Consider the following 13,816-nt stretch of genomic DNA (forward strand, 5'->3'; position numbering starts at 1 on the left):
GGAATTACTGCTGGTGCTGAGGTGTTGTATTCTCTTCCCTTGTTATTTCCCTTATCATTACTGGTGGTAGCAGCAGTGATTTGTGTTATGCCTTAGTTACTAAACTGTTCTTATCTCAGCCTATTGGAGTTGCATTCTTTTTAATTCTCCTCTCTGTCCCTCTGGGAACAGGGGGAGGGCAAGAAGGGGGGGAGGGGGGGGAGTGAGTAGTGAATGAGTTGCCTGACTGGTTTTAAACCACGACAATAAGAAACCAAGATGACTGACATGGCTTTTCTCTCTTTTCTCCAGAAATCACAAAGCCACCACTAGCACCGAAACCAAAGATTATTGGTCATCTTTCTCCAGTAGCTGTCTCCAAATTTTCTCCTTCACTGCCAAGGGCTGATATTCTTCATAGCCCAAACTCTATGTCGAGGGGTCCCAAACCACCTATCGCTCCCAAGCCAAAATTGTCAGCTGACACTGAGGGCAAATCAGGTGTTTATACCAACAATAACTTAAATAAATGCTCAAATGGGAAACTGGTATGTCTTGATGGAGAGCTGTATGAAGGAAACCAATGCAGTGCTGATTGCTCAGAATCTGAGGCAGAAAATGAATACATTGTAGTTCCTGAAGCTCAGCTGACCAGCAAAGACTGTGATGACTTGGAACATGAGCATGATCAGAACCTAGATTTCTCTGTGGAAAATGAAGTCTTGGGAACTCCACAAGAGCTAGAGATGGAAGAGAATATCATTGCTAATGATGAGGATACCAGTGATCGAGAAGCCATGGAAGATGAACACCATAACTCTTCAGATATTGCTGAATCAATGGAACCACACTCTGAAGAGTCAACCAGAGACTGTGACCAGTCTGAAGCACTTTGTGAGGAGTCCTCAAATGCCCCTGATGGGGATAGTGATGCTTCCAAAAATGTAAATGAGGAGGAGGAGGACGTAGGTGATTATAGTGAAACCAAAAACAAGGAGGACACTTCTAACAACCTGGAACTGGTTAAGGACAACAGTGATTTTAAGACTGACACTGATAACACTATAAATAGGGATGAGGAACTAATGGGTGATATGCTTAAAGATACCACTGTAATGCCACTACCTGCAGACGAATCAATCCCAGGTTGTGAGAAGGCAGGACAGGAGGAGGAGGAACTGCTGGAGATTTTAGAAAAGGGAGATGGGTGTCTAGCACATGATGGTGACCACACTGCACATGCAAAGCTTGATTTAAACATAGAAGGGGACTTAGAAAATGATGGCTGTGCAAGCCCTGACATGCTGCCTGATAAGGCCAATGAAGAAATCACTCCTGGCATAGAACCATGTGAAGATGAACCCAGTGCTGAAAGTGGTTTAGGAGCGTCCATCCACCAAGCAGTAGCTGAAGAGGAAGAAGCAGACCCAAATGAGTCCAATAATACAAACACAGGAAATGACGGGGATGGCTGCCAGATCACTGAGAGGAGTGATGAGAAGACATCAGAGGTAGCCTGTGAAGCAAGCAACAACTCTGGGAGAGGAGAAGAGGAAACTGTGAATGCACAGAGTATGGATGATAGCTGTCAAAATGCTCCGTGTGAGAATGAATGTGATGAGGAAATACCCATGGGACATTCAGATGAGAATCTTCAAACAGAAGGGATCTCTCTGGATGAAGATGGTGGGATCTCTGAAAGTCTACCTACTAGTCCAGGGATGGAGCCTGAGCTGGAAAATGTGACTGTTGAAGAGCATGGTGAAAGTATGGTGGAAACCTCTAATTCAGATAAGCTGCAACTTGAAGACAATGAGGTAGAAGCAAACAGCCTCAGTCAAAGTGTCCCAAGTCCACCTCAACAGATCCCACTTGAGGAAGAGTTAGGAGTCTGTAAGCATGGCAAAATGAATGTCGAATGTGGGACCAGTCATGTCTTGCATGAAAATCTAGCAGTTCCTGAAGTGGTGATTGTGCCTGAAGAATGTGAGGAAAAAGAAACTAACAGCGATTCCCTAGATGACCCTTACGTGCTTCCTACAGAAAATGAAATTGCTTATGATGGGCAGACTGATTTAGGAGCTGATCACAATAAACAGGATGAATTGGGCATGGATGGTGAAAACAACTTGCTGCCCATTGATCGTAAAAGTATTGTCACCAGGACACGGTCGCTCTCTGGGAAAATGCCAGGCTACGTCCCAGAAACAGTGCCAGAAGAAACTGGACCTGAAACTGGTTTGCCATCTTCCCACAATGGCCCTGGTACAGATTTAAGCAATAGCTTTTTTACAGTGGAAGGAAAACCAATGGAAGCCAACAGGGCATTACGAACGAAGTCAAGACGTTTCATTTTATATCCTCGATCTTACTCTGTTGAGGGGAGAGAGATACCTGTCTCTGTTTACAGAGAAAGTGATGGCTGTGTACTGGACGATGGTAGAATAAAAAGGACAGAAGACAATTTGTCGTTGCCTTGTGTCAATGGCTCCTCTGGTAGTTTTTCCCAGAGAAATCATCCTTCATCATGTGGCCTATCTACTCCATCCTCAGTTGTGGATATACCACCTCCTTTTGAACTTGCCTACATCACCAAAAAGCCAATCACTAAAAGTTCCCCTTCACTTTTGATAGAGAATGATTCACCTGATAAGTATTCCAAGAAAAAGAAGTCTTCCTTTAAGAGGTTCCTCACTCTAAAATTCAAGAAAAAAGCTGAAAGTAAAGTCCATGTAGATGTTAATGTTTCCTCTTCAAGGTCCTCATCAGAGTCCAGCTATCATGGGCCTCCAAGGCTGATGGAGCTGGACAGGAGAAGCCTAAGTAACTCACCTCAACTAAAATCACATGTGGGCAAACTCCGTGCATCTGAGTCTCCCTCAGCTGTGCTTTTCTATAAGGACAGTAAAAGAAAAGGAACACCCAAGTCCTTCAGCAGGAGTGTGTCAAGAGTGGAATCTTTCGAGGACCGGACCAGACCTCCTTTCATGCCACTCCCATTAACAAAGCCCAGGTCCATTTCTTTTCCCAATGCTGACACATCTGACTATGAGAACATTCCTGCTATGAGCTCTGATTATGAAAACATACAAATTCCTCCTCGAAGATCCACCAGAGCAGGAACTTTTACTGAATTTTTTGAAGATCCCAGCAGGGCAATATCTGCTGCTAATGAGAATGATGGCTATGTGGATATGAGCAGCTTCACTGGCTTTGAGAACAAGCAGCAAATCACAGACCAGGAAACAGAAAGGTACTGTAATAAGCTATTATGTAAGACCTGTTAGCCTTGGCCAGATGGGCAAGGCCTCCCCTGCTATGTATCATAGGCAGATCCTCCACGTTGCTTGGCCTATACCCCTCTCAGGAAATGCTTAAGAGAAAGATTGGAAGAATACAAGATGAGCCTTTGTGAGTGGGGAAAAAAAACAAAAAACAAAACCCAAGCAAAAAAAAAGCATTTAAAAATACTTGGTTTATCCAATGGGTCTAATTTCTGTGGCTTGGGTGGGTGGGGGCAGCTTGCTTTGTTGTTCAGTAGGAAAGGTTTCTGACTTCTCGACTGAAGGAAAAGAGAGCCAATTTCCTGGAAGGGGTCCTGTTTCATTTTTTCATTCCAGTCAAGTTCTCAAAGCAGCAATATACACATAATTTATCTTTCCACATGCATCAGGGAAGTACAGACCAGAAAATCCCAAATCATGAGCTAATCAGACTAGACAATTAATTTTAGAAGTTGCTTTAAAGCTTATGATTATTGCCCTCTGACAGAGCTGCTGATTTATAGATGAGTTAAATTGCAAACAAAAAATGTTCTTTTCATAGTTATATAGGAGGAGTGCACTCAAGACCTTTGAGTTTGAATCTGTGGTCAGATTATAGCATACAATCAGTGGAGTGCAGAGATGTAAATAAGAGTGTTTGCCATTAAGTTCATGTTAAACAGGTAATGAGAAAACAAGGTGCAAAGCCAGTAAATGAAAAGGAATGTCTTTAATGCAGTTGCGTTGTTAAATGTGTGAAAAAGATAAACATCTTAGAAGCAAGGGGTTCATGTCCATTTTCATCTATCATTCTTCTAAAGATTTAATACTTCTTTGTTTCTTTATTTGTTTCTTGTTTGTTTCTTTGCAACATTTATTTTTTCTGATCTTCTCCTCGTCATTGTGAATGTAACAAACAACGGGCATTTCACACGTCCCTCTTTTGATATTTCAGACTTGAGGAGTAAAAGAACTTTAACAGCTCTGAATAAATCTTGCAAAGGATTTCTAAGCAAGAATGATGTACAGTGCTTTGTATTTCTGAGAGAGACAAGAACTGGCAGGGGTGGGGGAGGCAAGTATGGCATGGGGAACAAGGTTGCATCACTGCACAAGCCGTGGACCCAAATGTGCCCAAAGCTGAGGAGTCTGGGATGCAGGCTGATGGTCCAGCTGTGGACATGTTGGCCGCCCACAGTGTTGGGAGCCCTAGTTCCAACACTGGGAAGTGGGGGAGCACAGTGGAGCTCCACAGCACACACATCTGCAGGGTAGTGCTGGGCAGAAGCTGTGCTAGCAGGGCCAGACAGCCTGTTCCTCACTCTGCTTTCAGCAGTTAGCACTCTGTGCAGCAGGCTGATGCTTGCGTGTGGAAAAGCTGGCCAGTCCTTTGTGTTCATGAAAAGCCGCCCATCTTAGGTAGTTCTTGAAGAACCAAGTTAAAAATACTAAAACTACGTCAATTGCTGTGACTTGGGCCCATTTATGAACTTCCTGTGGAAGCCTGTTGTTTCAAAGGGAGAGCCAATCCAAACTGGTTCAGGAAGTCTCAAGGTCAAGGCATGAACATATTTTTTCAGTCTGCTGCTTGTTGTGCATGCAGTTTTTGCTGTTTGGGGAGAAATGAAGGCTAGGCTCCTGACCAGCCCCTTTATCAAAATAACCAGGGTGGAGGGAAAGAGCATCAGGCAGACAGCAATGCATACATTGCTGCTGAGATAGCTACTATTTGCTTTATTTGTCAGGATATTTTGGACAAAGACGAAGCTTTGATGAAATTAAGTGGGTAATACACATCCAATAGCACAATATACTTGGAGAAACAGCATCTGGTTTGATCATAAAGCAAAGCAAATCCTACAACGACAAAGACATGAACCTATTTATGCAAGCATATGTGATGTATGGACATGAATGTTTTATTTCCTACTAAAGCAGTTCTGCCTAAAATATCTCACAATAGATTTAAGCTCTATAATATGAATACCTATAAAACACAGCCCTACCACAACCACACAGGGATTAAAATTACTTTGAACTCCTGCCTGCTCATATCCCGAGGCATACTTCAACCATTTGAGATTACAAATGTGCTGGATTAAACCCTTGCAATATGTGAGACTTGAGCCCATGAACTTCTCTTTGGAGCATTCACCTGCAGAGCACTGGTATTTAGTGTCTGCTGATCCCTTATGGAATTGCTACATTTTTGATGAATGGCCAAGTGCAACACTTTCATTCCATTTCAGAGAACAGAATGTGAGAGTGCTAGAAAAAATTATAATAATCCAGGAACCTCCAATACCCTGTTTGACTGGGGAAGAGCAAGGCAGGAGGGGGTTTTACAGAGATTGACAGGTGAGAAGATTCACTGTTTAATTTTCTTGCTTAAAAGTAAAGCCCATGTGGAGTAGATTCAAAGCAATAATTTCTAATTAGAAGCAATCAAGTTTATAGAAAAAGTACAATAATGACAGTGTTCTAGAAATGTATCTTAACTTAGAATTACCATTGCAAGAATAGAACTGGGAATATTGCCCCCTGAAGTGCAGTTATTGAAGTGCAGTTATCCCCAACATTTAGCTATGTGGTATCAATAATTAAACTCTGATTCGGGTGTATGACAGTATAGATCATCATTAGCCTTCTGTACAGTATAGAAATAGTGGGACATATGTGGAATTGAACAAAATTCCCCTGTTCTTTCTCCAGTCCAGATAGCCTGAATCAGACTCAATTTTCATTTGCTTTTTGAAAGTCACTTTCTAGCCCCTTTCCTCTGAAGAGCTGAGCTATAAAGTGCAGAGCAACACAAGCCAATTGTTCTGCCTGAAAGCAAGAGGCAGGTGTGCCCCACCTCTGGGACAGCACACTGTACCTTATGGCATTGCCTTGTCCCTGGCAGCTGTAAGTCAGAGCAATTTCACCAAAGTTACTGGCTAAACTTCCATCACATGAAAGCCAGAACTGAAGTATTCTGTCATGTCTTAAAGAATAGCTTAATTAACCCAGCTTGACCTTCAGAGCATCAGCCAAGCACATGGCAGTCTGATAAACATCAAGGGTATGGGAGACACCTCAAACACTCATTCTGTAGTCTACCATAGTACCACTTCCAGTGCTTTTAAGAGAGATGGAGAGAGTCTTTTGTCAAAGTTTTGGTACAGTGAGGAGGATGGCACAGGCTGGGTGTTTTCAGAATTTCATTACCTCGTTTTGCTTTCTACTTAGAATCCATAATATGGATTTACCAGTTTTGCCAAGTCTCAGTCATTCTTTCTGCCTGCCATAGATCATAGCCTCAGTATGCTTTCCTCATTGCCAAAATATCCTGGAGTATTTTGGAATCTTGTGGTTCACATATTCAGTCCGTCATTCAAAAAAATGTAGCTATAATTGCAGTTCATAAAACAACTCCGTTCTCCTGTTAGAAAAGAAACCAGAATTGTTTTAAAAGGGTGGTCTGCTTTACTCAAATTCACACACTTAAACTCATTCCAGGAGTATGAGAGAGCTGGGAAGGTTTCTGTAAAGGATATTAGAAGAGTTTCAGAAGTCTCTGCATGACTAGTTAGAGATGCCTTTCATTCAAATATTAATTAGACAATCAACAGAGACTTTAAAGGATTTTTCAGAAGATGGTTGGGATTAGACTCTGGCCCTGCAGATCTCTATTGCTTGTAAGCAAAAAGCACTTTTTCTTCTTTTATATATAATAAATGTTATTACCATTCTTTTCCTTTAAAGGCTTTTACTCTTTAATAAGAGGGTAAGTAGGAAAAACCTTCTTCCCCTCTAGTGATAACTCACCTCATGTGCTTTAGTCACAGATAGGTGTGTTTGTAAAAGTGTGTGTAAGAAAAGAAGTGAGAAAGAAAAAGGGCAGATAGCCTGCATGCTAGAGAATTAACTGCAGAGCTCATGCCATCCAGTGTCTATGCCTGAACTATGTAGCACTCAAAAGCCCTTAAAACCAAAACACAGTCTGTTTGGAAGGTTACTGTCATTAAAGCATGAACATAGAGATGCTAATTCCCTGCTATGCTGAAGTCCTCAGTAGATGTTGGCTTTATTAGCAGCTGGACTCCATTCTGACAGCTACTTTTCTGATCAAATTACAGTGCAGAGAAGGAGGAGTGTGTACATGTGGGCATCTTCATGTCCTGAGGGCTTGTAAGGCTGGGTAGATTTCTTTGTCTTCTCTGTTTACATTATATGAGCCAGTAACGCATTTCAGTGGGGTTACACAAGAGGAGAGAGTCCGCTGTGTATTGCAGATTTGCCCTGCATGATGGTTAGACATGATATTGGTGTGATTTAAGCATTCCCAGCACCACACACAAAAAAAAGCATGTACTGCAGACAGGGTGATGAGACTGCAGATCAGCAAGATGCAGCCTGTTTAAAATGGTCAGGTCTCTTACTGTCACTGAGTGTTCTACGCATGCCTTTCTCCTCTCCCACCCCCACCCTGAGCCTTACTGAGAAGATTTATTGAATTAGAGGTTGCACATTACAATTCTGCCGCCTTTCCAGAATCCACCGCTCAACAATACAGGGGCTATCTCTAGATTAGATTTGCAACAAACCCAGCAGAATGCTATTGCATTTTAAACGAAAATCTAATCTAGGAGTTTATGGTTTGTTGTGCCACCCAGCAAAGTTATTTATAATGTACAGCACATTTTTAATTATCCTACAAGAGTTCTTCTTTTACAGGACCCAAGGGGGTTAATGTAAAAACTGTCTTAAAGATTTGCTGGTCAGTGCCATACAACAATTAATTTTATCTTGAGCAACCAATTAGAGTTAATGGATGGAAGAATATATTTAAGAAGCAATCTGTTTTGCCAAGACCCCTTTAAAAAGAACCCTTTCACTTGAGTAATTGGCTGGATTAATTAGATGCTATCCTTAAAAGGCCTGGAGCAAACAGACCTTTCATCAGTGAACACCTTTTCGTGCTCTGGCTCATGCTGCATCAGCTTTAACAATATCACAGGAACGTCCTCAGACTTCTCCAAGGAAATACCAGTAGGTACTAAAGTACTGAGACAAGTGATAGTTGCTTGGATTCAGCAGTCTCCAGCTATTTTCAGCTGTCTCAAATTAAATACCTCTTCAGTCTGTTGGAAGTTTGTCCTTGTGTCTTGAATACATTCAGTAAGTTTGGGCCAAAAACTTGGGTATTAACCCACTACATCTCCCTGTTGGGCCCTCTGGGCAGATGGACCTATACAAGGACAGCTAGTTTGGTGTTTCTGATGAAAGCTTCTCAGGAAGACTGGCTGACCCCCTTACATTCCAGGTATCAGACTGCATTCTTAGTTCTGAGAGCTGGCTACAAGAGCTCAGAAGAGTCTCTTCCTTAGCACACATACCTTCAGAAGAACTGGACTGCATACAGTACAACGTATCTTTTGAAGTCAGGTCTTCTGGATAAGGACAATATGTGAGCTAAAACTGAGCACCTCAAAATCTTTCCTTTAAACTTTCTGCCTTCACGCTGTCAGGCTTAATAAAATCTGGACAATGGCAGTGAAGAAAGAATGCATCACAGTGAACACACTCAGGGTAACAGCAACATATAGCAAGGTGACAAAAATGTAAAAACATGTTTTAAACTGTGCTAGACAAACAATTTATCTTGCCAATTTAACTTTGACTGCACTTCTAGGGGAAAACACTGCTTCAGTGCCTGCAAGAGATTAAGAAACATGTCTGTGTAACTGAAAAGCCTAGGAAAAGGGGGGGGGGGGGGAGAAAGGGAATTCTGTAGTTCCCAGCATTTATTCTGATTGTTTCATTTGTGGGGGTGGGGGAGTGGGGTATGGGGAAAGATAGAGATACTGAAGTAAATTCAGAACTAAACCATAGTTTTGAATTGCAGAATTAAGTTCATTTTGATTTCCCAGGGCAGCAGGATCAGAATTCATTAATAGATCAATCCCAAGCCAGTGTCGCAAATCAACACAATTTTTAATCATTCCAAGCCTGATTTTTCAGTTAAAAAAGCCTCAGCCAAGCAAAACTGTAGCCAGCTCGAATTAGAATCTGGGAACTGAAACGGACATTTCAGGAGGCAGAGGAGAGCCACGCAGAGGAAAGTGTTTCCACTCAGCCTCATGTACCAGCAGTTCAGCTGTTTCTCTCTCTGGACATATTCTGGTTAACCACTGGGTGAGCCTCTGAAATGCAAGAAAATTCAGTTCACTTGATGTTTCCCCAAAATGCCAGGGAAAAAAAGTCCAGCTAGAAGGTCATGGTTAGTTTAGAATTCCAGGAGCTCCATTTGTTTTCTTGGTAAGGCTGCAGGATAGTTGACTCTCAAATCCAGTAAGTGCTTTTAGGTCCAAAGGGAGTCCATGCTGGAAGGGCAACTTTTCAGTAATATTAAGAGGTTTCTTAGTAGTGTCAGTTCCTTTTCTATGTCTCCATATCTCTCCGAAAACACAGAAAGGGCTGCCAAACCTCCCTGCCCTTCTGATAGGGAGGTATTTATGCACACCCAGGTTGCAGGAGCTCAGGAACTTTAAAACCCAAGAGGCTGGGCACTGCTTTGTTCAGGACTGGTCTCTGTGAGGGGGAGAGAAGCATTTCAAACACAGTTTCCCTTACACTACCCGAGGTCACTGAATCTTTCAGCACCAGCACTAAGAACTACTATTACAATGATGCAAGAAAAAGCATTTTTCAGTGTTTTGCTACCCCATGACAAAATGGCAGGATGAGCCTAAGCTGGCCTGAGAGCAAAAGACAGCTCAGTTCTCGGCTTGTGTTTTGAAGGATCTGTCTAAACCCCCTCAAACTTTTCATAGTAGCAGAATTATTTTGGGGATCTTAGCTTAAGGCTAAGACACATTTACCATAAACTGCCACAGCTTCAGAAAGTCTGTAGGAGAGATTTAGGCCAGGACTGACCATCAATGAAATAGCCCTCAATAGTGAAGGACATTTTGGTCAATAACAATAAAGGTTGTATAATCTGTACAAATTCCTTTGTGCCTCTGGCTGCAAAATAGTTGGAGTAATGCTGATGGCAGTAAGAGAGGAGTTTCTTCAGTCTCACTCAAGTAAAAAAAATACTTTCTCCTCGTTTCTGGGTTGTTGTTTGTTTTTATTGGTTGGTTGGTTTTTTTTTTAACAGAGAATATTACTATTGTCATCTGGACAGCTTTCCTTCTGATCCTAGCTGTACTGCATTTTACCCCTGGTTTGTTCCCAGACCTGACTGCACGGCATTGAAAAAGCAGGTGATCCTGCTATACAGGGAAATGACAACTACCCTTCCATTTTAAGAGTCCTGCAGGGCAGCATGGTGTTCATTATGTTGAACTTACTGTATTTTCCATGGAAAATATGGAACAACGAACTGGCAATAAAATGAAAATAGACCATAAAGACTCTGGTTCCAAGTTTGAGTGAATAGATTACACCACCAAAAATAAATAAATAAAGAATAATCAGGAACATACCCCTGATCTCTGATCTATGATATGTGCCATTTCATCAGACAGCTTCTTTCTGTGAAATGTATCATCTCTTTCTAATTGGATTTGTTGTCCTGAAAACAGGGTCCATCGCCCAGTGTGCAACAACCAATTCACATGCAGAGCTGAAGCATTTGCTTACCCTGAGTTTGAGCAAAAAAGGGGTGTGAGGTGGTATCCCGCAGAGCTGGCACCCACCCCATGCAAAATTCACAGATTTAGACAATTCAGTTCAGGTTAGTAACTCCTCATAACCCTGTCACCACTTAAAGATCTGTCAGTTAATTTACATAAGATCACATCACTACTACCTTTACTATGCATGCACAGGGAAGGGATACTTTGACCTGAAGGCATGATTTTTAGTATTATAACGAGGATAGTTGATCTGAAGGACACCCTAATCATGTTGTGCTGACATGTCGAAGTTGTATCGTGATGGTGTCCATGTGTTTCCAGGATGTATCAGTCTTCAAGGATAGTTTTTCCCGATTAGAGATTTGTTAGCCCTGTTTCTTAATCTGCCTATACAAGGCCAAAGCCTTCTCCACAGCTATCAACTCTTCATTAGGCAGTGTTGTTCCCAGGTCATCCTGACCTCTTTGGAGGCCCCTGTATTTGTTCAGGCTTTTCCATAGTAATACAAATGCTGGGCTTTTAACTATATATCTACGTAAGTCCCAATTTTCTAACTATATGCCTACAACAGATTCAGAGGTCATAGTCAGAAGAGTATTGGTAAACATGGCATAATCAGAAAAGTCACTATGTAAGTGGAAACTGGATGAGAAAACGATACTGTGCCAGATGCTCATTTGGGGTATGTTGGCATGCTCTGTGGATTTGAACCTTTGAGGATCTGAGCAGCTGTTTATGATTTGACTGCCCTGGTAATTCAGTCTAGCACCCAAAACCGAGTGAGAGCAAACATTTTCCAAAAGGGAAAAATTCATAAAGAGTTCTATGTGAACAATAATCTGTTCTGAGAGAGTTTAACGGAAACCCCTGTATGCTGTAGCCTAAGATACAGAAAACCCAGTCTCTGCTTCTCTGAGGTCTGGTTTTTGTCCCAGATAATTTTTTTCATTTAAGTGATAAGTGAACGCATTGTTTAGGGCAGAGAACAGTGTACCTGCTGCAAAACATCTTGCTATGCCATACCATATAGGGCCAGACAAGGTCTTTTCAGAGTGATTAGAATTACCTCTTAACCTTTTACAACCTTTTTTGCCAGTGGCTTCAACACCACAGCTTGTAAAGTAACGCCTATCTGCAAAAGGGTTTTTGTGCGCATCAGTGATTTCCCCATGTCAGTCATGTAGCCAACCCACTGGGAGTGTGTACATCACTCAGGTTACCATATCCAGATCAAAATAGATAGTACTTTTTTACCTTCCCACATTGCTTTAGCCTCTTTGATGGACTTGGCTGTTTTGAGGTAAATGTAGAATGCAGATCTCAGAGCTTGAATTTGAAAGGAACAGGCTGATAGGTTTACAATATTTCATCCTGAAAATGTCAAATATCACTTTGGGGCCCCACCCAAATCAGAATTCTTTGGTTTAAAATTAGCACCTGGACCTCATCCCGTAAATCAACTCACTGTGGCTTTTTCCCCCCATAAAGTTTACTTTGGGATCCACTGATAGTTCAGAACCTTAAAATCATTCATCAAACCTCTGAAAGCCCGACCGAATCTAACCAGATTATTGTTCTGATGTATTGTAAGTTGAAACCAGTCCTGTACACACGTATGTCATCCTGCACAGTAGCTATTGGTTTGTTTGTTGCTCTTCTGCAGAGTTGGTAGGCTGGGATGCAGTTTGACACCTTATCAGGATACACTGTTCCTATACCTCTCCCTTAACTCCCTTCTAACCCCAGCATGATTCTCAGCCTGAGACACATGTCAAATGAAGAGTTTATGACAAGTTACTGTGAGGCTAATTGTCTGATTGCAGGATGTAAATATGTAAAGCACTGTGTGAGATCTCTTTGCCAGCTGCTGCTGAAGGTACTCATGCTGCATACTTGGACACGTTTATACTGCTGGATCTGAAAGACTGATGTTACTGCATTGAAAGGGACACCTTAAAGCCATAGAAGTGTCATTTCCACTTTGGAAATGGCCATTACAAGTCATGGGTGTCTACTGCTCTAATACCACTTTTGAAATTCCATGTTCTGCCTTTATTTCCCCATGTGCATGACCAACTGTTTGGTCGAAATTGAAATCAATAATGCTATGACAATGCTTAGAGATAATTCTCTTATCTGGACTCATTATCATGCAAAGTGTTTGTAACTTCATTTCTAAGCACGGCATTACTTGCAAGAAATTCATAGGTTGTCAGAGTATCCCAGCAGATTCAGACTTTGTCAGGTATTGGTGGTGTGTTCCTGCTTCTTCTCCTAATTTAAGACTAAAATATGCCTCTTTAGAAGAAAGGAAAGAAAAGAAAAACTGAAAACTGGCATTACCTGCTTTGGAAGTACCATTTTCTCTGTTATCTAAAGTTGTGTCTTTCCTGACACAACTCTGAACAGCTTAGAAAAAAGTCCAAGAATGTTGCCCACCACAAAGCCAAGCCCTCTGTCTTCCACCAGTTCTTCTGTCTTTTGGAACTGGGTGCCAAGAATTCAGATTTCCATTAATAAGTAGATCACTAAAAAATCTGGCTGCAGCAAATGATTATTAATTCAAGTTCAGTTTTGTGTTTGCATTACACTGACACCATTTCCAAGCTGGCATTTTCCTTTAAGTTTTCACTTCTATTACCAATCAAGAATTATGTTAAGCTGGATCTTCCAAAAGGATTATAAGGAGTTGGATCCATTTGCTACTGTAAGCATCACATTTGCCTAACTGACACCTAATCACATCTCAGTCCAGGCTAGATTCCAGAATCAGTAGTGTAGTCCCAGCTGTACCATATGTGCAAAAGTACAGAGTGGATGCTATATTGTACAAATCTAAAGACACTAAGGAACAGGACTTGCCAAAATATTCTAGTTCTGTGGTTCTTAGCGTAGTCAATAACCTCCTTGTGCAGCCATGAAACACATCTAGACCCAGGTTTTTAC

The 13,816-nt window shown here is 41.6% G+C and overlaps 2 protein-coding genes across 5 annotated transcripts in view; one reads left to right on the forward strand and one right to left on the reverse strand.

Annotated features, from left to right (window-relative positions):
* Positions 1–13,816, reverse strand: part of IFT122 (intraflagellar transport 122) — a 429,684-nt gene that overhangs the window by 23,129 nt on the left and 392,739 nt on the right. The gene's annotated exons all lie outside the window — the stretch shown is intronic.
* The window catches only part of FGD5 (FYVE, RhoGEF and PH domain containing 5), a 90,116-nt gene that overhangs the window by 11,818 nt on the left and 64,482 nt on the right, over positions 1–13,816 (forward strand). For all 3 annotated transcript variants that reach the window (XM_061455991.1, XM_061455992.1, XM_061455993.1), the window contains exon 2: positions 292–3,232. In XM_061455991.1, coding sequence (XP_061311975.1) covers positions 292–3,232 — 2,941 coding nt within the window. The remainder of the gene's footprint in view (positions 1–291; positions 3,233–13,816) is intronic.

This window comes from Pezoporus flaviventris, unplaced genomic scaffold (assembly GCF_033815535.1).
Source record: "Pezoporus flaviventris isolate CSIRO_AGI_PZ_B2104156 unplaced genomic scaffold, CSIRO_AGI_Pfla_v1 ptg000021l, whole genome shotgun sequence".
NCBI classification, from domain to species: Eukaryota; Metazoa; Chordata; class Aves; order Psittaciformes; family Psittacidae; genus Pezoporus; species Pezoporus flaviventris.